The sequence below is a fragment of the Camarhynchus parvulus genome, chromosome Z, assembly GCF_901933205.1.
Source record: "Camarhynchus parvulus chromosome Z, STF_HiC, whole genome shotgun sequence".
Lineage (NCBI taxonomy): Eukaryota > Metazoa > Chordata > Aves > Passeriformes > Thraupidae > Camarhynchus > Camarhynchus parvulus.
The window spans coordinates 49903238-49928552 of record NC_044601.1 but is presented as its reverse complement, the minus strand read 5'-3'; the positions used below and the strand labels follow the sequence as shown (position 1 = coordinate 49928552).

The 25315-nt window shown below is 41.6% G+C and overlaps 1 protein-coding gene across 3 annotated transcripts in view; it reads left to right on the top strand.

Annotated features, from left to right (window-relative positions):
- The first annotated feature begins 2139 nt into the window (after positions 1–2139).
- RNF180 (ring finger protein 180) overlaps positions 2140–25315 on the top strand; it is an 86057-nt gene continuing 62881 nt past the window's right edge. For 2 of the 3 annotated variants that reach the window (XM_030968973.1, XM_030968971.1), the window contains exons 1-4: positions 2140–2432; positions 7385–7523; positions 9660–9755; positions 19940–20881. In XM_030968973.1, coding sequence (XP_030824833.1) covers positions 7422–7523; positions 9660–9755; positions 19940–20881 — 1140 coding nt within the window. In that variant the 5' untranslated portion in view covers positions 2140–2432; positions 7385–7421. Of the gene's footprint in view, positions 2433–2581; positions 2907–7384; positions 7524–9659; positions 9756–19939; positions 20882–25315 lie in introns of those variants that run through there. The other variant, XM_030968972.1, reaches the window with a different exon arrangement.

Sequence of the window (25315 nt, the reverse complement as noted above, 5' to 3'; positions counted from 1 at the left end):
CATTAGTGTGCTACTGAATAGCTGCAGAAAATGTAACTTCTTCTCACGAAGAAGTATTTTGGTAAAAGAAACTCTACAGGAATTACAATTAGGTCAGCTCTCCCCCTAGGCAGTTATATCAACACAAGTGGAATGGAAATCGCATGTTCCTGGTGTGATTATTGGAATACATGACCACTTGTTAGAGGTTCCCATAGAGTACCTGTGAGCTGGATACACTCTCCATTGTCATGACATGAAAACAGAATGTGCCACTGTGTATGCAGCAGTCACTACAGCCCTGCAGGATGCTTCAGTGCACAATGACTCGCTGCACAGGCCTTCAATGCAGTCTTCCTGAGACACAATACCTCAGAACAGCAAAGACACTCTCTGGCTGCTGACTTACTGTGTTAGTTTGGCACTGATCCTTCAACTCCCACCATAGACTTAAGGGGCTATCCCAGCAAAAGGCATTTCATACATAGCCTGCTTTGGAATTAACTACTGCATCAGCCTGTCATGAGTCCTAAAGCCACAGCACAATTCATCCTCTCTAGTATTCCACAGCTGCCCTGTGATAGACAAACACTATCTATAAGATAATCAATACAGTTACCCACATAGTACAGCTGAATGGCTCTGAATATAGTCTTGTAGCCAGCAGCAAAGTTTCATTCTTCCTCATTGCATTTGCTGTTGTTGTGATGTAAGCCATACGGTCCTTTTCATCTCTTAACCCTAGAGCCACCTTCATGACTATTTCTTTTTATCTGTGGGATTCCATTAAATTCAAGTAGTCCAACCCTACATCCTACTTAAACTGAAGCAAATGAGATGAAAAACTTAAAATATCTCTCTCCTAATATTTTCAACATTATTCTATGTCAGAAGTTGAGGTCTGAAATGTCTTGAACTCATTCTTTTAATCTGCATTTTATTTCTTCCATTCATCTATTTCATGTGTTGCTCTGTAGTTTTGTCAATTAAGTTTGCTAAAACTTGCCTTATAAACTGCAGTTCTTTATGACTGATAAATATTGCTTTTTCTAATAGTCATTTTAGTCTAAATTTAAGCATACTGTAGCACACTATAAATTATTTGAAAATAATAGTCCATTTCTTCTACATATAGTTACTGTACTGCACATGGCAGAGTAAAACAGAATTTAATTATTGGGAGCATCCTACTTGTGATGTTCTTTACTGGGTCTACACAAGAAAGAAAAAGTAGCAATTACCACAACATGTCACGTTGTAATCTTTGTGTACTTTGTAAACTTTGCAGTGCACTTTGGATTCCATGAGAGCCCAGATCTTATCGTCTCTTTGGTCTCCATGAGAGCCCAGATGTTACAGCTACCTAATAATATAATCTTGTCTTGACCTGCAGGGGTTGTATATTGAAATACAATAAAGATTACAGAAATTATATATCATAAATATAGGAGAAAGCCTGAAATGAAGGTTTCATTTTTCCAAATCACCTCCACAGGCAAAGAAGTGAACAGACTCTAATTTAATTTTCGTCAGCAATCTTCCAGCCTTTCTTACTCTCACATTGCTTTAAAATTGTTCCATTCTCGTGTTTGAAGATTGTCATTAGCCTCATGAGCAGATTGTCAGCACGTATCATCTCCCAGTCAAGCCACAGTGTCACCGCAAGAGACCAAATCCCCGCTGAGTTGCAAAGGACGCCGCAGGGATGGAAGCGGCCAGCTTGGCTCTCTGGGCACACACGCTCACCGGCCTGGGGCCGCCGTGCCGCGCTTCCTTCCAGGGAGCCCCGCCTGATGTGCAGCAATTTCCTACACCGATTCATAAGTGTTCTTCACTCCCTCGCCCCATTTCATTTAATGCTTCCTCCTTTCGCTTGCTGTACCTTAGGGCAGCCGGGGGCTCTGAGGACACCCAGCCTAGCAGGTGACGGCCGGCGGGCGCTCCCCCGTCCCTGCCATGTCCCTGGCCTCGCTCTATGAGATTACCATCTCTGGGTTTGGGTTGATTCCTCCGCCCTGAGGGAACGCAGTTTCTTCCCCAGTGCCCAGTGAAAAGTTATCGTTCATTCCCTCAGCCTTAATTCTCTCCGCCTCTCTTCTCCCTGGTCACAGCTTGCCGCCGGCGCTGACCCCACCCCGCTCCATCTCTGCCAGTCAGGAGACGAGAGGACGTGCGAGCCTCAGGGCTCGGCGCAGGCTGGCGCGGGCATTGCCTTCGTTCCTGCGACAGTAGGGCTGGCCCTCCGCCGGCCGCAGCAGCCGGCAGGGCGGCCCGGACTGCCGTCGTGTGCCTCCCGAGGGCAGGGGCCGCGCTGGCGGAGCGCTTTCCGCCGCCGTTTGTCTCCCGTCTCTTCCCGTTCGTGGGAGCAGCTGCTGCTGCGCAGCCCCTTCCCCGCCCGCCCGGTCGCTCCAGTGCCGTCGCCTCTTCCTCGCAGCCTCGCACGGCGCGGCCCGGTGAGCTGAGCGGGGCCGGGGCGGCGGGAGGCGCTGCCGCCGCCCGTGCGGCCGAGGCGGGCCCGGGCCGGGGGCGCGGGGGGCGCGGCGTGAGCGCGGCGGTGCGGACGCCCGCCCGCAGCCGGGGGGAGCGGCCGGGCTGTCCGTCCCCGGGTGAGCCCGGCGCCCGCCTGATAGGCAGCCCCGTGCCTTCCCTCCCGGGGTTAACTCGGCGGGGCCGCCGCCGGCCCTCAGCACCCGGCGCGCCCGGTCGGGCCTGGGAGGACTCGGGGTGTCCGGGGGCAGCGGCCGTGACAGCCTGGTGTCCCGCGCTGTGCTGCGACAGCGGCGCCCTATTCCTGCTAGTTTCGGTCTTTACTTTGTGCAACACTAGTGCCAGTATGTGTAAGACCGTGAAACAGGCAGCTCTGACCTTGGGATCTCTTGGAAAAACGAGATTACACGCCGATCCGTGGTCTTCCAGTGACCCGCCAGGTCTGTTCCATGTCAAAGCTATTTACACACTCCATATCCTAGCTGTGCCTGGACGACCTGTTGACTTATGCAGCATGCAGCAGGGGATTCAGCAAGAAATTTGTTGCAAGTAACTTTTTTTTTAACTTCGGTTTATTACATGGGTTAGTCTTGGTACAAAAGTATCATGCTGGCCACCCTCTGGCATTAACTTCCATTATATGGAAGCTGATCACACAACGGATGAACTGGTAGAAGAATTTGTAGACGAGAAGGAGATGTGCAGAAGCAGATGGTGCATCTTTCTGCTTTTCTTTTTTTGGCAGCCTGGAGAAAGTCCTTTAAATTTTCTTGTCTGTCTCCCTATCTTACTGCCATTTTATTGAGAATCATTGTTGAAGTAAGTTTTTTTAAGCATTTCTTTAATCAGAAATACTTTGGAGATCAGAAAGTAGCAGGAAGTTTTTAAAGCATACCCTGATGTCTTCCGTGGTTGTCTCTCTGGTAAAGTATCAGTTCCTCCTTTTCTGGCAACAGGAACTTGAGTTATGGACTCTTGTTGGCTAGGACAGCTCATTTAGCTTTTCTCTGTCCTCTTCCTACAAAGCTGACTCTCATCTATTTTTTTTAAGACTGTCAATAACTGTTGCTGAAGTTTCAGTGCCCTAGTTTCTTACTACAATGTAAATATTATTGTAATTTTAATGGCTGCAATGCTATGATGGGGACATAGGTGAATTTTGAAGAAAAGGCATTGATAATCACTTGTGCTGCTACACTTATTTCTCATTTTTATTTATTTGTGAATGAAGGGCAAGTTGAAATTCTAGACCAGACTTCAACAGAAATTTAGAGGATTATGTTTCGTTCTTCACTGTGAACATATGAGAATTTTTAATAGGAGTCCTACTTCATGTTTTTTAGCAATCTTTTTGAAGATAGAATGACCAAAATGTAATATATTATACAATTTGAACTTTATATGAAATTTAGATTATTTAGATAATTTTTGTAATCTGTCTAGTCTTCTCAGCTGGTTAAAACTCCAGTGAGTTCTGCATCCAGAACTTGGATTCAGCAAGAATAGCTGACCCATTTGAAGGAGCGGGTCAAAATAGCAATGGCAGTTGGAGATCAAGAAAGCATTATCTCTGAGGAAAAAGAGAAAGATTTATTTAGTTCAAAGATTTAAGCTAATATCTAATAAGTGTTTAGAGTTTTAAAATGTTCTGCACAAAAGAAAAGGAGCAATTTTGTTCTTGGTATTCACAGCAAATAAGGAAAGTTAGAAGAAAATTCCATTTAAGTATTAGGGAAAAAGTTAATAATAAAAGATAAGAAGACAATGAAATAGTTTGGGAAAGCTGTAAAATCTTCATCAAAGATCTCTAAGAGAAGATTAGACCAATGAGTTCCAAGAAGGGGAACTGAGACTGACTTGGAAAGGAAGTCTTAGGACTCTGCTATTGGTTTTACTGGGACTAAATAATAAAAAAGAGTTTGAAGGTCATCAGACGGTAGCCATGGAAGAATATAGGCTTTTAGACACTCTGATGCGTCTGCATGCTACTTGGGAGGCAAGCATGAGCTCACACAAAGCAACTGACCTGAAAGCAGTTCAGCCACACATGGCCTAGTACTGAGATAGAAAGGCCTACTCAGGGCCTGACCCTATTTTTGGAGTTCCAAATGAAAAATTTTTTATGTAGACACTTTTTGCTGAAGGAGACGAAGACACTATGGTTAAACTGTTTAACTAAACAAAAAACCTTCAAAATTCCATGGTCATATGCATTCATTTGAACTTATGTGCAAAACAAAATAAAAGTGCATACTAATGCAATAAATGAGAAACATGATGTGTGTCGAAACCTCTGGAACGTGTTGACATGCATCTGTAGAGTTTCTTCTCTCCTTTGTGAGGACTGCAAAAGACAAGCAGATATTTTATATACCTACTTACTTTTTAAATACTCCTAGGCCAGAAGAACACTTCAGCCTGCTGTACTGTAATATTTAAAAAAGTATCCACTTGACTTAGATTTTTTCCATATAGTTCACTATCAGCACTCTTGGTTAGACAAAACAACAAAATACAACCATGCTATGTGTGTCATTACACACATACTATGCACTCCATTTCTCTTATGTAAGTGTAATTTTAAATAAAAGGTATATGCTGAACTAAGAAGAACCTCTCAAAGTGTGTAACTAACTAAACAAAATAAATAATTAAAAGATGTTTTATTTTGCAGTAAAGCTTGGAAGATGTTATAGAGATGAGGAGGATGTTTACATCAGTCCAAATGCCAGTGAGATCCTTAGAGAGCCTTTGTTTGCGTGACTTGAACCGTGGCTTTTAAATAGAGAAGGTGCATTTATTCATCAGTCATTTATCTGATTGTTGAGAGGCAAAAACCCCAAGTGGCAAAAACTCCAAGTGGTTTTTGCCCTGCTCCGGTCAGCTGCTTCATTTGAAGTTCAAAAGCAGTTCAAAAGATAGCAAGACATCCTCTTCTCTAAGGGGAATAGAATGTATATAGAGACTTAAATATATCATTTGGATAAAAAAAATACAGCATAAAAAGTGATGCAAGGTATGTATCACCTCATATTAAGAAGGTATTTGAGTAGATAAGGATATGGCTGTACCTAAAAAGAATGTCTGAGCTAGCTGTATGCAAAATACCTTTCAGTCAATCCTGGTTGATCTTACATTTGATCCTCACACTGTAAAATCAAATTCATTCTAGAAGTGTGTTGTGAATTTGTGAAGAATAAATTCATTAGAACAGCTTTAAAGTGTTTGAATGATATAAAGGAGTTCATAACTGATAATCATTCTCTTGATACCCTGTGGTGCCTAGTGTTATAACAGCCAAGGGATACAAATTACTTCTAAAAATTTTAAGAGAATGAAAATAATTCATAGACCGGTTTATTATTTTATATGTTACATTCTGAAATGTGTCTGATACAGAAAGTAGCAACACTGACAAAGGTAGGTTAGTAAAAGCTAAGTTTTAGTTAAGTAAAAAGTTGAAGTTCTGCTTAAGTCAAAGTGTTTGAATCATTCCATTTTTGTCAGGAACAAGACAGGTTACTAGTATAAGTTTTTAGCTTTTATGTAATTGTCACTTGCATGATTATTTGCTTATCTGTCCTAAGATTTGTTAATGGACCCTAAATAAAAATTCATTTTAACTGTGATATTGCAAGAAAATATTTAATGTTTACCTTAATTTCACTTCTTAAGCTGAGAGTGGATCCATCTGATTGTTAGAAACTGCACATATACTCAGTCTACTATATGTATACATGTTTCTGCTTGCCCTTGTCAGACCATATTTCAGACCTTTAGTTTTGTAGAAAAGTAAAAAATGTGATGAATGAAGACCTCAGATGTAAATAAAAGATAATAAGTAACCTCTCTGTGTGTTTCATTGTCTTTAATTAAATCAGAAAACAAGGCAGAAAAAGGAAAGGTAGAAATAGGGAAAATGCAAAAGTCTGTATGTTTCAATAAGGCAAACTGCTCTTCAGACAGCCTTTTGTGGAGACCTCAAAGTTTCCTTAGTTAGTGAAAACTAAAAAAAATTAAATGTTAAAATAGGTCAAAAATTAGATGTTTAGACTCTGAAACTTTTTACACTGATCTTTAGTTTTATAGTCCAGCATGCCCATCAGTGAGTGCTGTGCACTTCAGCACTTGGAGTAGGCCTAACTCTACTATAGGGCTTGAGTTGCTATGTAGATGAAAAAGATTTTCTTATTTTTTTCCATGTAGCTAGCACAAGGGGGTAAAAACATAAGTACTTTGAAAGAAAAGTTGGAGGGTCTTTGGAGAAAACATGACAAAAAGGGAAGACTTTGGATGAAGCTAGAGAAGACCAGAGAGACAATCAGGATGCAGCAAGACCCAAAAAGAGAAAAATAGAATCTTGGTCTTGTCCTTCTGGTGTCTTAATGTAGTCCTTGAAAAATGGTTGCACCAGTAGTGCTTATCCTTGCACACAGAATAATTTAAGGGAGCACGCCTCCAGGGGCATGTTGAGAAAGGAATCAGTCATCTATAGTTTTATGTTGGCATTCATTATTGTTATCTGGCATTATATGTATGTGTGTTTATTTCTTGCTTAGGGTAGCAATGACTTATTGCTGTGGACATATTCCATAAAAACTGGAGTTCTCTTATCTTTTGTCCAAATATTGGACGAGCTTTTTGTTTGGTTGATTGGTCAGTTTTGTTTTATTTTATTTTGGTTTTAATTGTCTTTTGTTGTTGCTATTTAGTTCTTTTTGCAACCTGGAAATAAAACCAGCTGTTTCACGTTACTATTAAAAACATCTAGATGGCATGCTATATAAGATCAGAGTATGTTTGTAAGTAAAGTATTAGTCTCCACTACAGTGGTGAGAGTATTTATGGACTTCAAGGTCTCAAGAGAAAACTGGTGTTTCGACAGGTGACCAAATTGTATGTTTTCTGGTCTTTACAGGTCAGCATACAGAGCTGCAAAATCCCAAGTTGACATAATGAACAACCAAGAGGCTGGTGTTCTGTGTTGCTGGAGATGTAGAAAATATGTAGCAAATTCTGTTTTTCTTGCAAAATGTAGTGGGGAAAAAACATCCAAAGTAAGTATAGCTTCTTCTGAGGGAGTTTGTAAGTTCTTCTGGTGCCATTTATTTTACATGAAGGAGAAGTATTAGACTTAGCCTCACTTTGTACTTAATCTCTTGTATGTAGTAAAGTAGAGAGTTCTGTAGAGAGTAGTGGAGGAAGTAATTTTAGTGAATCCAAGTAGGCAGTGATCACCTTCATGTTCTGCCACATGCAGGCTGGTGCTCATGAACACTTGGCTACTAGCCTGTATAGAGCACTACCATTTCTAATATAAAAATGGGGCTTGGTTTTGATGGTTTTAAAGCAGTCTTTTTTTTTTGTTTGTTTTAATATCTCTTAATGGACAACTCTTTGTGTATAAGGTGTATTTTGAAGACTGGTTCTAATTTCCACTGTGGTAGTTAACTGTGTGTAAAATATCCCTACATCAGAAAATTTTGCTCTTCATTTTTTAAATATGGGCCATAGTCTGTGCACAAAAATAGCTCAGAAGATTAGTCTGCCCTGAGCAGGGTTATACCCTGCTCAGTAATTCATATTATTTTTATTAAAATAAACAGAAGGATAATTAAAACAAAACCATGATAAAGTATTTCCTACTGTTTTATAATGGTAGCTACTAATCATAAAGAGCTAGGGTCTTTCCAAATGTGCCAAAAAGGCTTACAACCTCTTGAATCAAAGTTAAAAAGCAAATAGAAGAGAAGGTGGTGATGTTTTTTATTAATGTGTTAGTAATGCAATAACATTCTTTTGCACACTAGAGAGGGGTACAGCCAATAGATGTAGCAACAAAGTTAGTTTTTAAGATCATGATAGTATTATCAATAAACCCCATTCTAATCACTCTGCTTACAGAGCTTGAAGTTTTAGAATAATTTTCTCACTTAATATTTGATGGTTCTCTTGTGCGTGGTTTGAAGTGATTTTTTTGGGGGGGATGTGGAAATTCCATCTCCTTCTATGGAAAAAAAATGTACTGAAAATAAAAAGATACCTTTGTCCAAGCTCCCTGTGGTGGAGCTTTTAGTTGTGAGTGGAGATTCACCCATCATTGCACATGCCTGAGGTAGTTTCTTCTCCATTTATGTAGATAACAAATAAAAAAGTGTAATTTAACTCTGTATCTAAAGAGGTTGGGAGAGAAAGACAGTACTAGGATGAGAAGAATAGTGTTTTCAGCATGTTTTCACAGACGATTTTGAGACCTTCACACAAAGACATAACTGAATAACGAATGAAAAAAAATGTGGAGCAAATTTTAAAACAAATGTTGAAGTTTAAGAACGCAGTCTAAGCATAGTCTAATAATTAAATGCATATTGAAGTGCAGGTGATTTTCACAGATAGAATAAAAAGCCAGCATAGACATGATAAATGGATCTGTCTTCTGTCAGTACTTGGAAATTTTTTTAAAGCTTCCATCTTCTGTCTGTAGCCCCACTTCTAATTTTCAGCAGAATTAAATTTTTACTTCAATGACTGTAATAACATGGGCGTTGACAACTTTCCTTATTCATAAATTTTAACAGCAGATTTTAGGACTTTCTCACCAGAGTTTCCTTATAATTTTAGCCATCCCTGTAACACTTATTTAGTAAGGCAATTGTTTTTATTTTAGTATCAATTAGTGAAATGCTACAGGTTTTTAGATTTCTTTTCACTTGATCACATTATTGCTGTAAAAACTCTAAAGTTGATAAGATTACCTGGTTACTCTGTTAGTTATTCTAAAAAGAATAAGAAAATTAATTATACTCATTGCATTTGTGCATTGCTGATCACAGTCTTTATGTAAATTATAGCTTATATTTTTCTGTCTTTTCTGAAAAATGCCAGCTCACAGTGGTTCTAAAATCAATTTCCAGATATTCTTGGAAGGCCTGCAACTGCATACTTTCTGTTCTTTCAAACAAAACAAAACCACCTCCAGACGCCTACATTTCCACAGGAGTTTGCCCAATATTCTTAGATTCAGGAATAGAGAATTACTGATAATATCTGATTTTTAGCTTAAAGAAGCATATCATATTTGAGATTTATTATTTGTTAATGTTTACTGGTTTTGGGGAGCTGTCTTCTGGCTATATTCAAAGAAAAAAAGCTTACATAAATTTTGAGTAACAATGCAATTTTTATATTAACAGATATCACAACCTTCAGCTGCTGCTCAGAATTCTTGCAATGTATGGCATGTGAGCTTAGAAGCCATTCCAGAGTGGGTGAAATGTGTCATTGAAAAGGTAGATTTTTTTTTTCTTCATTACTCAGCATGTAAAATAATTAAGGGGAACAAATTTCAAGGACACTATTCTGGCAAGGTCCATGTATGTTACAGAGACCTTATAACTGAGAGAATTCTTCCCAGGAACTTCTATCGTTACCATTTACCATTACCGCTTTTTTCCTCTCTTAAATGTTGTTCAATTTTGTTTTGCTTTTTAATATATGCAGAAGTGCTACAAGTGATAAGTTATGTTTCCTACTCTTTAACAGATGAATGTGTTTACGGCTGTCCAAATAATTGCCATGGGCATCTCTGCGTGTTTGTCAATGCTTAATATTATATTTATTACCTGGGCTTTGGGGTTTTCTTTGTTTTTAGCATCATATCTTGCAGTACTGACATATAGGCTGACAGTGACAACAGGATGCATGTTTCCCCATAAAAGTGGACTCCAGATTTGTTAAGAGATCAGTTTTTGGAAATGATGTGTTTTATACTTAAGTCTTTTATACTTAATGTGCTCTTATGTCATATGAATATAAAGTAGATACTTTTCTGCAAATTCAAAGGTCTGATGACAAGCCAGTGTCACTGCTTTTGAGTATTAACTGCCCATTTGTAAATTACAAACCATCTCATAAATTTCCTGTTGCACTGACTGCTTCAGTTGGTATTTTCTCTAAGTTTTTGTAGATCTAGAAGTTAATGTTGTGGCACAGATACCAATAAGCAGAAGCAGTGGAGTTTTTGCCTCATTGATTTTTTTTTAGTGAATCTTTGATTTTGATAAGTAAATTTTATTTGCATTCCTTAGACTTCTCCTCAGACTTCAGTGTAAAATTTTGCTGTATTTTAAGTAATTTCTGCTCTAAGCAAACCTATACTGAAAATAATGCACAAAGAGAAAAAAAATTGTTAGGAGTGTAGAACTAAGCATACAGAAATTTAGAAAAACTTCATCTTCCTTCTTTGTATTGCTCTATGTGGGATTTTTCTGTTAAACATTAATTTAACTTTTTTAAATTAATGATCTCTTCTACTTCAATGAATTAAACTGAATAGTTATGTTCAGAAACGCTAATCTTGGAGGTGTGTTTGAAAATTACAGTTCATGAGCTGAGTTATAGTATGAGTCACTTTACAATATCGCCTAACCATGAATCTTTGATAAGAAGGCAGGGTTTTTTGAGGTTTTTTTGCCTCTTAAATTATTTCAGTATAATTGAATTCAATATTGATAGTATTGATTCTTTTCAATTTAGCTTTTAAATTATTATTTTGCACCTTTAGCTTTTGCATTTGAAAACCTGGAGGGTCAAACTGGGGTCCGAGGAAATACAAAACCCATTGAATGCTTGATGCATTTGCTTAAGGCTGCAGAGGAGCAATTGTCCTCTGGTGGAAAAAGCAGACAATGCAATTCTCTGTGTACACCTTTGACAACTTTGTGTTCGTTGTGTCACTTAATATCCTTGGAACTCTTTCCTCATTCACTTTGTCTCCTCTGGCAAGATCCTATGTTTTTATGGGTAAGTGCGGGGGGGTGCAGGGTGTTAAACAATTCTGACTTACCTACAGATCCTCCTGAGCTCTGAATAATTTTGTGATCATGTGTTATTTTCTCCTGTATGACTCCTGAATCAAAGGCTAAATCATTTTGCATAAGCACAAAGTCTATTTGCAGGCTGTAAAAACCCACTGCTTCCCAGGCAGTTCTTTTTTGCCATCTGTCCCTGTTCTTAACCAGTCTTCTTGGATTTCATGTACATATTAGTATAGTTAATCTTCAATAATTATAAATATGTAGCTAGTGCTGCTAGTGACATTTATTGACCTGGATTTTCTGTTACCCATCACTTATCGCTTGCTTCAGTTTCTTTTTCTAACCATTTCCATTTTTTCCTCTGTATGCTGTCCATCACTAAATCTGTGTACCCTCAGCTCCGTTTCAGATCTTGCTGATTTTCCCCCTACCACCTCCTCCACTAGTAGGCTGTTACTTCTTTTACTGAGTCAGTGCTTCCACACTCCATTGCCAAACTCATGCTAAATCAGTCCCAGGCTCCTTGGTACTACACCTCATCTCCCAGTCTCTGTGCACGTGGGGCGTGGAGGTGTCCTTTTTCCTCCTGTGTCTTGCGTGTCCACTTTTTCCAGGCTTCTGGCCTTCTTAATTTTTGTGAATCACTCCACCTCTCCTTTTGAAGATTGGATGCTATTCCATCCCAGAGAGACCCAGTAAAGTCACGAGAAAGTGCTTTTCTCTTAATTTTAGTGTCTAGCTGTGGCGAAAATATATCGGCGGGAGAAATGCGGCATTCGATACGAACTATCAGCAAGACTCGAACTTTATTGATAGGCATACATATTTATATTGGTGTTAATGAAGCTAATGCATATTGCAAAGGCGAGCTCACAATTGGTTAGTTGCTTATCAGTCAACTACGCCTACTTCTGCATTCTTATGGCTATTCTATTGAAACTTTTCTTCATATTCTGGCTCAAGCCTCTCTCCCACATCCTAATGTTGCACCAAGGGCACAGTGTCCTTTGCTTTATATGGACACTGACTGCTGACTCTTATACTTGTCTATCTCTTGCTTATTCATTGGTATCCTGTCGACATGGCCTTTCTCAGCTAACCAACTGTCCACAAAATCCTCTACAGTTCCCCCGTTTTTCTGTTGAACAAGCATGGTCTGATTAAATGCAGCAGATACCATTTTTTGCACCATGTTCTGTAAGCATATGCAAAAACACGGCAAAATTACATGATTAACAAAGCTACAATGCCTACTGTAATGCCAACCTTAACAACAGAACGTAACCATGATCCTAGGCCTAAAGATTTGAGCCATCCATCAATACCGAGGCCTGATTCCACTTGTAAATTTCCAGCTAACCGTCACAGCTCAGAGAGCTGAGAGTGGACAGACTGTGCATGGTCAGAAAGGTTCATACAGCACATACCCTCAAATTCTTCACAGCCATGGCCTTGTGCTAGTAAAAGAAAATCAATTGCAGCTCTTTTCTGAAGTGTTGCATGATGAATAGAATCGACATCAAGCAAAAGGCTAGAAATTGCCAAAGAGGTGGCATTTGTTTGCTTAGCAAGCCAGCATCCCAATTTGTTTAGGGTGGCATGAGCACCTGCAGCTGCCACTCCTGGAGTCAAAAAAGATGCTGCAACTATAGCCTCTGGGGACCAAAACCTCACATCATCTTTGCAATCAGCAGTAAATGCATGAGTCATTCTTTTACTTCAATGACGGCGGTGGCTCATATTTAGTATCATGGACATATTGGGTGTGAGTAGAGACAGCCGTCCAATTGTACATGGCCCCCCACGCAGCATCGATGGGACACCGGCCCAAGCACGGTCCCCACAAATTAAAAAGTAACCTACTGGCAATTGAACAGGGTCATTTGATGAGATTGACACTGTCTTTGTAGTATAATTGCACCAGGCTGTTGCATTACGGTAAATAGCCATGCTAGAAGTTACAGTAGTAGAATGATTCTTGGCTGGAAGCTGGCTTCTATGATTAAAATTAAGACATGCATCTGCCATCACTGAACCTAACAGCTCTAATTCTTGGGGTTCCTGCGGTGCTAAGGGAAAGTAGGAAACCCATTGATCCCAGCTGTCTACACTTGCTTTAGCATTGTTGGTCTTGCAGGTGGGTACATTTGAAGGACATGGCCAGGGATCTGCTGGTAGCCCAACCAAACAGGTTGTAAATGGGTTACCGGGAGAAGATAATGACAGGCAAATAGCCTCCTGGTTAGTTAAGTTTGCCAGGGTGACCCAAATATTAGTTTTGGGCTGAGGTGGGAGCCATGCTTGATGGGCTTTCACTCCTCCGGCAGCATCTGCACTGTCCATGGAGAGAATGAAAATTAGTAAAACAGCAGCATAAGTCTGGCACATCACCTTGACTTTTCCAGACGCTGCTCTGAACCACTCAGACATGTTTCTAAGGATATTTTTTCTTTCCTTTCCTCTTATTCCTCCTTGGCCTGCCCAGATTTAATCTCTTTAGGTCCCTTATACAGTCTTGCAATGCCTGGTTTGGATCTTGATCTCTTAAAATTGGACCTATTAGAGTTGTCTGCGATAGAGGAAAATTTGGACCACACTTAGACTGTAAAATACACGACCGAGATTGCCCTAAAATGTATTCAATTAAGTGCTGGAATTCCCACCTATACCATGCAAGAATTTTCTGTTCTGGTGATTCATACAACTGTAACCCTTGGCAACCGGGTAACCCTGTAAAGGTTTGAAGATCTCTTTGCCAGGAGTTAATCTGCCAATAAAATCTACAACTCTGGCACCACGATTCAGGTATATGAGACTGGTGTACCCATTTAGTTTGTTGACAACCCCCGCAAAAAAGCAATATCCATGCAGCACAGTGTCTATGTTGACATTTGATACAAGCTAAATTCTTAAGCCCTCTAAATTCATATGCAGAAAGCACCGAACGCAAGCTTAATATACCATTGAAAGATCTGCACTGATCAACTGCTCGATCAATGGCATAACTACATTGTCCTTTCAATTTAAGTAATATTGGTCGAAGGATGATCAACAGCTTCGTCTCCACTCGCCGACGGTCTTCCTCGCTCAGCCGACGAGGGTCCTGTTCCATTTAACACAGCTGCTCGGGTCCACTTAGCAGGTACCCGCAAGGATCCTGTAGGGGTAGAAACACAAAGATATCCGCGGCCCCAGTATAACACTTAGCAGGGCCTTGCCATTGTCCTGTTTTGGGATCTCTGTATCTTACCCATACGTCTTGTTTCACACAATCTTTTTCCTGTACATAGTGTCGAATTACAGCAGGAACTTTACTTTCCCCAAATACACACAAATGATTTAAAACAAACAGACATCTTAACAATCTTTCTTGTGGCTTCTGATATGGATAACAGAAAAAAGGATGCTTTCTCAGCTTAATTGTCCTCTGTAGCTGTATAAACAGCTCATGCAACCTCCTATTTTGAACCTCTTTTATAGAGGCATCTTCTATTCGTTCACACACTCCTGCAACATACAAAGAATCTGTCACTATGTTAAGAGGCCTAGAAAAATGCATCATGGCCCAAACAACAGCCAACAATTCCATAGTTTGTAAAGTATCCAACTCCGAAGCCTGGAGAATCTGATGATGCCATTGTCCCTTTTCCTGCCAAGTTACAGCAGCAGTTCTGGATTTCCTTCCTGCATCCGTATAGGCTGTTATAGCATCCGACAGGGGTTTCTGTGATCTTTTTGGGCATTGAATCCAACCCCACTGCCCTATCCAGTTTAATGGTATATTGGGAATATCATCAGTGGCAATCACACTTCCGGCTCCCAACAATGCCTCTTGTAATTCCATACTGTTTATCAGGTACCAGGTCAATGTATCTTTCTTCATTGGTATCCGTATCTGATCAGGTTCCTTTCCCGTAACCTGTACCATCCGTTCACGACCCTTCTTAATCAAATCAGCCAAAATTTTGATTTTTTGAAGAAGGGTTTTATGCTGTTGAAGTGGAGGAGATATCCATTCCAAGGCCCACACCTCCCCCGTTTTTCTGTTTTGCTGAGTAAGTGCACCCAATAAAAATTTAGTTCCACACCAAACTGTTAGCTGTATAGGGAGGTTAAGTGGTAAGGTAAAGGCAAATCTCCAAGTATCTTGAGGATGAAGAGCAATAGTAAAAAAACAGTCCTTAATGTCTATAATCAATAATGGCCAGTCTTTTGGCAACATAGCTGGGTTAGGTAAGCCTGGTTGTAAGGCTCCCATAGGTTCCATTTGTTCATTTACAGCCCATAAATCATGTAACAAACGATATTTCCCGGACTTCTTTTTAATAACAAAGATAGGAATATTCCAGGGACTAATAGAAAGCTGTAGATGTCCTTGTTTATACTGTTCTTGCACCAATAAATGTGCTTGCTCCAGACTTTCCCTTTTCAAAGGCCATTGTTTAACCCATACCGGTGTACTAGTTGTCCAGGTTAATGGGATTGGGAAAGTCCAAGCAATGGCCATTAACCCAAAGGGTGCTCATTTGTCAACACCACACCCATTTGAGCTAAAATGTCCCAACCAATAAGGCACTGCACAGTAGGGGGTAAAGGTACAATTGAAAAAACAGTCCATAAAGTTTTTCCATCAATAGTTACAGACAACATAGGTGACTTTCTTGCAAGTGTTAATCCTCCAACCCCGGTAACTGTCGCTGTGGTTGACTGTAATGGCCAGTTACGGGGCCAATAATCTGGACTAATAATGCTGGAATCTGCACCAGTGTCCAGTAATCCTTCCAAGGTTTGCTTTCCACCCTGGTAGTCTATTATTACAGTGCGCTTTGGCCAATCATTCAAATTCATTGTTAATAAAGCAAGTCTTCCAGTGGAACCAAAACCCCGTTCCCCCCTCGACTGTGATTGACAACGAGGTAATGATTTAGTCATTTGCTCCAATGGAACCAATTGTGCTATCCTTTGTCCTTTCTCGATTTGTACTGGTGGAAAAGGAGTATATACCATAACACAAACTTCCCCTGTAAAATCAGCGTCTGTTACTCCAGGTAAAACAAATAATCCCAGCATGGTAGCCGATGACCGTCCCAAAAGCAAAGCTCCCATAGGTTGTCCATCAATGATGATTGGCCCCTTTATTCCAGTTGGAACCTTTTCTGGCTGGGTGGTCATCAATGTCACAGCTACTGATGATGCCACGTCCATCCCGAGGCTCCCGGCGGTGGCTGGTTGAAAAGAGGCTGTGGCTGGTTGAAGAGACGTAGTGGCTGGTTGAAGGGAGGCTGGGCTGAGGCGTTGACAGCAGCTACTTGTGTCTGGGCACGGCGGCTGCCTGTTTTTGTAATCCTATTCCGAATTCCTTTATAGCCTCTACTAACATCGCTTGATTTCCTATGGGCATATTTGCCAATCGTTCTAATGCTTCCTCTATAGACCAATTAGCTCCAAAGGTATTTAATACATTCCTTGTAGCCTGATTACAATTTTGGAGTGCGCACTGTTTTAACAAAGCCCCCTTCATGTAATCAGGAACTCCTGCCCTTTCGATAGCAGCGGCTGCCTTATCTATAAAAGATCCAAATGACTCATCCCTTCCTTGTTTTATTCCCATGTAAGAAGGAATTCCTCCTGGCTCTTTGATCCTGTCTATAGCCAATCACACCAGGCGCATAGCCTCTCGACACTTATCGGGACCAATTAGCGCCTGCGCTTCTGTGTGAAGAAAAGGCCCTGTACCCATTAACTAGTCTAGGGTAATTCCGTGTAATGGGTCACCTGGCTGCCTCACCACCCCTACGCATTCCTGACAGAGCGCTTGCCAGTGTGCATTAAACAAAAGCTGCTGATGTTGAGTAAAGATAAGCTTCACTATTCCTCGACAATCAGCCGGCAGTAACACCTGAGTCCCCCAGATATAATCAAGCATTTGCTTCGTAGGCTCACTGGTCACTCCAAACTGACTAACTGTAGACCGTAACTGCGACAACAACTTCCAGTCTAGAGCAGTAATTGTTGCTTGCAAACCACCCCCTGCCAGCGGCGTATATATAACCGGACAGGCAACATCCATAGCAGCTGTTATAGCTTCTCTATCCCCCGAGTCCATGATTTCTTTTGCTACCGCTGCCCACGCCTCCCTTCTCTCCCTTGCAATGGCCCCCGCTAGGTCATTCCCTGCCCTAGAGGTCGGTTCATTAGGAGGAGGGGGAGAGTTTGGCCATGGCACAGGCGGTGCAGACGGTGCTGTTACAGCACCCGCGGGGGGGGAGCTGCTGCTTGAAGGAGGAGCCGCTGTTGGTGGTAAAATGACTGTAGATGTGGCAGGGGGCAGCGGGAAATCAGACCTATCCCCATAACCTTTATTCTTATCCTGTGCCATACTAGCTTGCTGTGCAGCCTTCTTTTCTGCCTGATACTGTAACAACTCATTATGCACAACTCGCCATAACTTTCCCATCTTTTTTGCTAATTTATCACCATCTAAAGCTGCATCCCACAATACATCCCCAAATTTACGCCACTCTATTAATTCATGCACTGTATGAGGATTTTGAAAAAATCCCTGTGCACACCCATACTCTAACAATGAAGGAAGCTCTTTCTGCAAATCTATGCCCTTAACCTGACGCTTTTTTAAAAAGCAAGTAAATAAATCATATGCTGCTTGCCTTTCTATTTCCATTTTTGATAAAGTCAGCGCGCTGTTGCAGCTTCACAAGGTCTCGGCAGCACGTATCGGCCAGGCTCTCCGGTGAGGTCACCCAGGGCACGGCACCTGTCGCTTTTTCAGCGGTGCTTATTTGCCGTCCTCGCTGCAAAGGACCCGAACTCCTACACCGATCCACCGTGGTTGCCGTTACAGGGATCACGGTCGGGGTCAACCATTTGTGGAGAAAACATATCGGCGGGAGAAATGCGGCATTCGATACGAACTATCAGCAAGACTCGAACTTTATTGATAGGCATACATATTTATATTGGTGTTAATGAAGCTAATGCATATTGCAAAGGCGAGCTCACAATTGGTTAGTTACTTATCAGTCAACTACGCCTACTTCTGCATTCTTACGGCTATTCTATTGAAACTTTTCTTCATATTCTGGCTCAAGCCTCTCTCCCACATCCTAATGTTGCACCAAGGGCACAGTGTCCTTTGCTTTATATGGACACTGACTGCTGACTCTTATACTTGTCTATCTCTTGCTTATTCATTGGTATCATGTCGACATGGCCTTTCTCAGCTAACCACCTGTCCACAAAATCCTCTACATCTAGCCCCTGCCATCTGGGAAATGGACTGTGGGGGACTTAAGAGTAAATCTCTGAAGAAGCTTAATTCTTCTTTGGGAATGGCCAGTGTACACATTGGTCAGTCTTATTAAACTGAGAGTGATTGTGCATGTTTACAAAATTCTCAAGAATTTGAAAGCCTGTGATTATATGTAAACTATTCTTTTTTCCCAAGTTAAAAAAACTCTCTGGATTTACATAGATTCTCATAGGTGCAATGAAAGACACATCTTTGATATTTTGTGTAATTTTAAGGTTTTAACCCACAAGGCAGGAATAAGTTTCGCAAGTAAGTGTTTTCAGAACTTTTAGCATTGTGTGTGAAAAATAGCTTTTTCCACACAAGTTGCTGGAGTTTTTTTCTGAAACTGCTAAATTGGTCTTTCTGACATTTTCTGTACCTTTCAGTAGGACAAGCAGCAGTTATGGATATAGCTATCCAAATCACCTTGAAGGACATTTGCAAGTGAAAGCAATGATTAAACTAGAAATGTTGTGCACCTTCTGTTCATAGTTCTTTAGACACTCAAGTGAGTTAAGTGTGACTGGAGTTGATAATGTTGTTTCTCATCTGGGCTTTGATCCTACAAACACTTGCATAACTTTAGCCCTCAACAGTACTGCTGACAAATGAATATAATTGCTGAAAATACTAATAGTTGTCTAAATATATAGGAGGACTAATAGCTGTATTAATATGTAGGCATTTATAGATCTTTGGTATGTGTTTTCTTTTGAAAAAGTGCCTTCAGGATTGAAAAGAATTCATAGAATTATAAATAATGAAAATAACTGTCTCCTTATATATAGAGTATTAAGGATTTGTCATGGTTTCTGCACAGAGATTATGTTGTAATGCTACATACTCCAAAATACAAATACCATTTTAAGCTTTTGTGGGGTAATCAAAGTGAAAAGCTATATTTTTTCGTAAGAAATCTTCTTCCACCTCACTTAGTATGCAAGAAGTGCATCAGCACTCAGAACACTCAGCTGAGAAGCTGTGCTTGCCAATGCCAGATTAATTTAGGAAATTGATTTCACTACTTTAAAGATCTAATGTTTTCATTAGTATTGCAGCACTATTCTGTCTGTGGAGAAATTTTAAACATATTTCAAAGCTCGTACATTTTACAATGTGTGTTTTAGTTTTCTTAGAATTTGTTATCCCTGCAGCAAGCCAAGCTTTGACCAGAACATTATTTATGGTGAATTTGCTTTCTGCTGTGAAGTGTCTTTTATTCTATTTGAAAAGCAAGAAGAAAATCCTTTTACTAAAGGAGAAAATAACTTCAGTAATTATGTCTTGCTCCTTTATTTTCAGTGAACATGTTGTGTGTTTTATTTTTTTCTCTTTTTGTCAATAGGCACAGTGGACAATTGGAAAACTGCACTGTCCATTCTGTGAGGCCTGCTTAGGGGGCTTTAACTTTGTTTGCAACAAAGAATGTTCCTGTGGACAGTTAGTAAATATACATTTCTTCAAAACTTGGACTGAGGATCAGCCACCTTTGTCTGTTAAATTGTCAAAATCATCACAGAAACATTTGCTTCTCAAAATTCAGTCTGGTTTTAACAAGGATACCTGCCATGAAATGGTAACTGCAACTTTGGAAATCATAAATCAAGGGCTTTCGTACACAGCTGGAAGTAATAATGGTGCTGGAAGATTAACAGAAGCACTTTGTCTAGAAGTAAGAGCTCCCAGATATGAGATAGAAAGTAAAAAACTTCCCTTAAAGACATTAAATCAAAAAAGAAATCTCCCTTCTTCCTATCCTATAAAAGATGCATGCACTGTAAAACCTTTTCACAGATCATGCAGCTTGGATTTAAATTTCAGAGAAAGACTTGTTTTTTCACCTGTGTTATATGAAACTTGCGGCATGGGAACGCTTTATCATGGCCAAAGTCAAAATTCACCTGCTTATGTACAAGGGAGCTTGCAATTAGAGGCCAGTAGAAAAGATGGTAGTTCTTTTCGGGATCTGTATAGTTCCAGGGCTGAGATACTACAAAACCAATTCCAAGTTACTTCTGTTACCACATTACTACACAGAGAGACTGAAAGTGAGTGTGATTTTGAAGTTACTGGACAATCTTCTGGGAGTGTCACTGCTGATGGGTCACCATTTGTGATGAATCTTTCTTCACCTACAAGGGCTGTAGAACACAAACAATACATCACACCTGGTGGTCTTGTGCAGCCTAAGAGTATCTCCTTCAACCAAAAGCTGAGTAAGAGAGAAAGAAACAAATCAAAAAGCCTGAGGAGAAAAAGAAGGCGAGAACAATGTCTGCTGAAGCAAGTAAGTGTTTAAAATTAATTATGCTACTTTTTTGGTATAGTTTGACTTGCTTTTAGAAATAGTTCAGATTTTTTTTATGTTGTCCTTTAATACTGGCTTAATGTGGAACTGTCTACAGTTCCTACCTGACCTGAAGTCAGGTATCAGGCAAGCAAAGATGTATGAACCCTTCCTACATGTAGTTTTTTTCTAATTCCATCATATCAGGTTTTCTTTCTGGGCAAAATCAAAACATGATGGATTTTCACCGGCCTTCTTATTGTTTTGTAATGTAATATTAATTTCAAGTGGGAAAAAACACAGTGAAATTTAATCTGTGGGATTAAAGAAAAACTAAAAATTTGAATCTTCTAAATGAGGAATCCTACCATGTCAGAATTTTCTAACTTTAAATTAATGGTGTTTTGAGTTAACTTTATAGTTAAGAATGTTTTAAATGCCTTTATTATTTCTTGTAAGATGTTGTTATTATTATATTATAAGAAAATATTTTTCTATGAGTAAAGAGTTCATTACTGTTATTTAAAATATTAGTCCTTAATAGGTAGATATTTTATCTGCAAATCTTACACAAACTGTTACATATTCTTATCAATTGTACAGTAATGGTTTCCTTCTTTAAGGCATGTAAAGCAGAACAGAATTAAAGACGATAGGCAGTCACAATTTTTGGTGGAAGGCTGGGAAGGAAAGCCAGTCATGAAATGACTAAAACAGTTTTGGTTTGCTCTCAAATTTAGTAGAATGACTAATGATAAATATGCTTTTAAAATAAAATTTCTCATCATAAATTTCCTGAAAAAAAAACAAAACTGTGTGGTAAGCAAGAGCAACCTTACTAACTAATCAGAGAAGTAGTATCTACTCAAGCAATTATTCCTCCTTTGGGTAGATTTGTCATTGTGAATTCAAGATTAAAGAGGGTGTCTCTCTCAATTAGATGTGAGAACCAGCTTGAAACTGTAATGGGTCTGGGAAATATTATGAGTCTTTTCAGTATGGTGTGCATATATTCTTTCTTCTTTAAGAAGGCTTTTTGTTTTGCTTTAAGACTTAAACTGCTATTGAGACCTTTTGAAAACTTGTTCTTGTAAAATACTTCTATAAAGCTGAGAATGTGGATGTCTTAATGTTGAATACTTGTTTTCTGATAAGCTTATAAAGATTCTTAGCTGTCCAGATCGTTAAAATGGCTTTAAAAATTCCAGATCTCGTTGTTTTGGTAAGTGAAATGATGATGCACAAGTACGATGTGTATTTTTCAATTTTATCATGTCACCTACAGTGTTTCCAGGCACTTTAATCTTTGCGGCTGCGCGGGCATCTGACCCCGGCTAGCGGCCACAAGTGTCCCGCAGCACACAGCCTGGTGGGGCCAGCCCCTTGCCTTCGATAGCACTAGCTCCGGAGAGACGGCTGGGGAAGTGGCTGGCTGCCAGGGACCTTCCCTGCGTCCAGGCAGGGAAAGGCGTCCCTGAGAGGGCTGAGAAAGGAGAGGCGCAGGGCAGCAACTAAGTAGCGAGGCAAAGAAACGGGAAGCAAGGCAGAAGCTCGCAGCAGGAACCGGGTTTATTTAGGGAAAGGGAACGACAGGTCGGGTAGGGAGTGCGAGCAACTGCCCCCCGCCCGCCCCTCGGAGGGGGCAGATAAAGGAACTCCGAGGGGAGGGGGAAGGTATAAACAACCAATGAGAACATAAGTACAACTGATAGACATGGCACGGCAGCAAATAGGAACATAACAAAGGAGTGGCTTCCCACCCTGCGCCAATCACCCTCAGCCCCTGATGGAAGATTCTAGGGACAGGGAGTGGGGAGAGGGTGATGGACAGGGGGGTCGCCGGGGCAACTGAGGAGGGGACAACTGATGGACAAAAGAATTGTTACAAAAAGGCGGGAGTAACCAAGGTGATAAGGTGAGTGGCAGTTGGCCCGCAGGGGGAAGAAGGGGGGAGGGAGGGGGAGCCTTGAATAAAAATCGCCATCTTAGGCGAATGATAAAACCTATAAAACTCAGTATAACTTTTACAGAACTGAACTAAACATTTACGAAAACTTCTTAAAACAAACTGCGCGCACCGCGACATCTCCCCCTTTTTTAAACTAAACGAAAAGAAAAAGAAACATGGGGGGGATGTGCGAACTTTAATTGCAAAAACAGTCTTTAAAGTCTATTCAATGTTTGCAGCTTCAGAGTCTTCATAATCGTCGGACTCTGCTTCGGCGGCAACAGTCTCTAGAGCAGGTGGTGGAGCTGGGCTTGGTGGTGGAGGCTGTGGCAGAGGGGCCATCTCCTCATACGCTGGCGGAGGTGGTAGATGGGAAAGAGGAGAGGCCAGGACCGCATTAACTTGTGGGTGATCAGTCAGTCTCTGCAATATGTTTTTCAGGCACCTCCAAATGACAGCTGCACTGATGAACACAATAATAAATATAACTAAAACATACAACAAGTCTTTAATAATGGAAATGGCCCAGCTGGACAGTCCGGACCCTGAAAAAAGCTGGTACAGCCAGTCCTGTGGCTCCTCTTTAATTCTTGAAACGTGGTCTTTCATTTCGTTGATTTTGGCCTGCGCATCCTGGGCCCTAGACTGCAGGTCGAAGCAGCAGAGGCCCCTGAACTCCCTGCACGAATGATGGTGCAGCAAAAGCAGGTAGTCCAGGGCCGCCCGATTTTGGAGGGTGGCCTGCCTGGTTATCTGCTCGTCTCGTAAGAGGTCACTTAGTGCGGCTGAGGTCAAATTGGCTTGTTTGGCCGCCCAACACTCTAGCTCGCCTAATTCACCCAGGGCCTTCGCGGCCGCAACCCAGGGCAACAACACGGACATTGCGATCCTTTTGGTTTTGGGCCAATGGGTAATTTCGGGATCGCAAGTCGAATCGAATGATTTTGCCTGTCTCTTTCGCCGAATCTCACCCTCTGTGGAGTTGTTTGTCTGCCAATTCAAAATTTCGGTGGTGTTGGGGGAAAACAAGGTCAGCCGCCCGAGGGTGCATGGGCCTCCGACGAGGCGAGCGGGGATGCCTTCCCAGGCTCGGTTGCCGCAGATTAGGAAAAATCCTTTGGGGAGGGCTCGAGGCATGCCATCTGTTGTGGAAAAGTGCCGAAAGGTGGAAAGAGCTCGGCACCACTTTTTAGCTGTGAATTCTTCTTTGTTTTGCTTCATATAGACTATATTTGGCCAATTTTCCGGGACTTGGGTGGGGGTGAACTGAAAACAAAAAGAGGCTTTTGCGGCTCCAAGCAAAGTAAATTTGAGGGGCTCATGGTCTAAAAATGGTAGTGAATGGAAAGGGGGGTTTTTCCAAATGCCTCCTGATATAGCAGCCGGGTTTAAAAAGAAGGGAAGGGCTTCAGGGAGGAGAGGGATCCCCACCAGGCAGGTCCCAAGCGGGTTGTCTGCTGCTCCGGTGTCTAGACAAATATCATCGCGGCCCAGGGATTGCGCCAGCAGCTTCCAGATGTTATGCGGAGGCTGCTGAATCGGCCACGGAGCCACAGTGGTCACCAAGATGGTCAGGGTGATGCTGGCCAGGGTCCGGGTGAAGGCGGGCATGGTTGCGCGGGTCTAAAAGCAAAACAAAACAAAGCGGATTAAAATCTAGGGCTTAGAGTGAGGGAGAGGTTTCGGAGGTGAGCGAGTAGAAGAAATCTGAAAGGAAAGTTGCTGGGTCAGGGCCAGGGAGGAAGGTCTCTGATTGGGAGGCTTCAGAAGGTGATGGCGGTCTGCAGAGCCTCCGCCTCCGCCGCCAGCTCGCCACTGCCACTTGTGGGACTGGACTTGGTGTCTTTTTTGCACGGGGGACATACGGGCGAACCCAGCGGGAAGGGACCCACTTGGGGCCTGAGGGGGGGGACACGCAAGCGTATCCCCGCCCCCAGGTCACAAGCTGAAATGGTCCCTCCTGGCGCCAGGTCTCCGGGTCCCTCACCAGAACAGGGGGCTTCTCCTTTAGCCGCAGGTCACCATGTCCCCCGAAATGCCGTACTATGGCCGGATTCAAATTGTCAAATGAACAATTGAGAAAATTTAACGTGTACAGCGCCCGAGATAGCTGGATCTGAGGGGACTCCATCTTCATCGCCGGTGTTAAGTGGCTTAGAACTCTTTTGAGGCTCTGATGGGTCCTCTCGATCACGGCTTGACCTGTGGGGAATAGGGGATGCCTGTTCGATGCTCTATTCCCCATCGCTGCAGGAAAACTCTAAGCTCGCTGGAGACATACGCGGGCCCATTATCAGTCTTGAGCCTCTTTGGGATGCCCAACACGGAGAAAGCCTGGATGAGATGTTTCTGGACATCCGAAGCTTTCTCCCCTGTGTGGGCAGAGGCGAAGACGGCGCTGGAAAAGGTGTCTACAGACACGTGAACATACTTGAGGCGGCCACCAAAGTTGTGGAACTTTGGTGACATCAGTCTGCCACACCTCG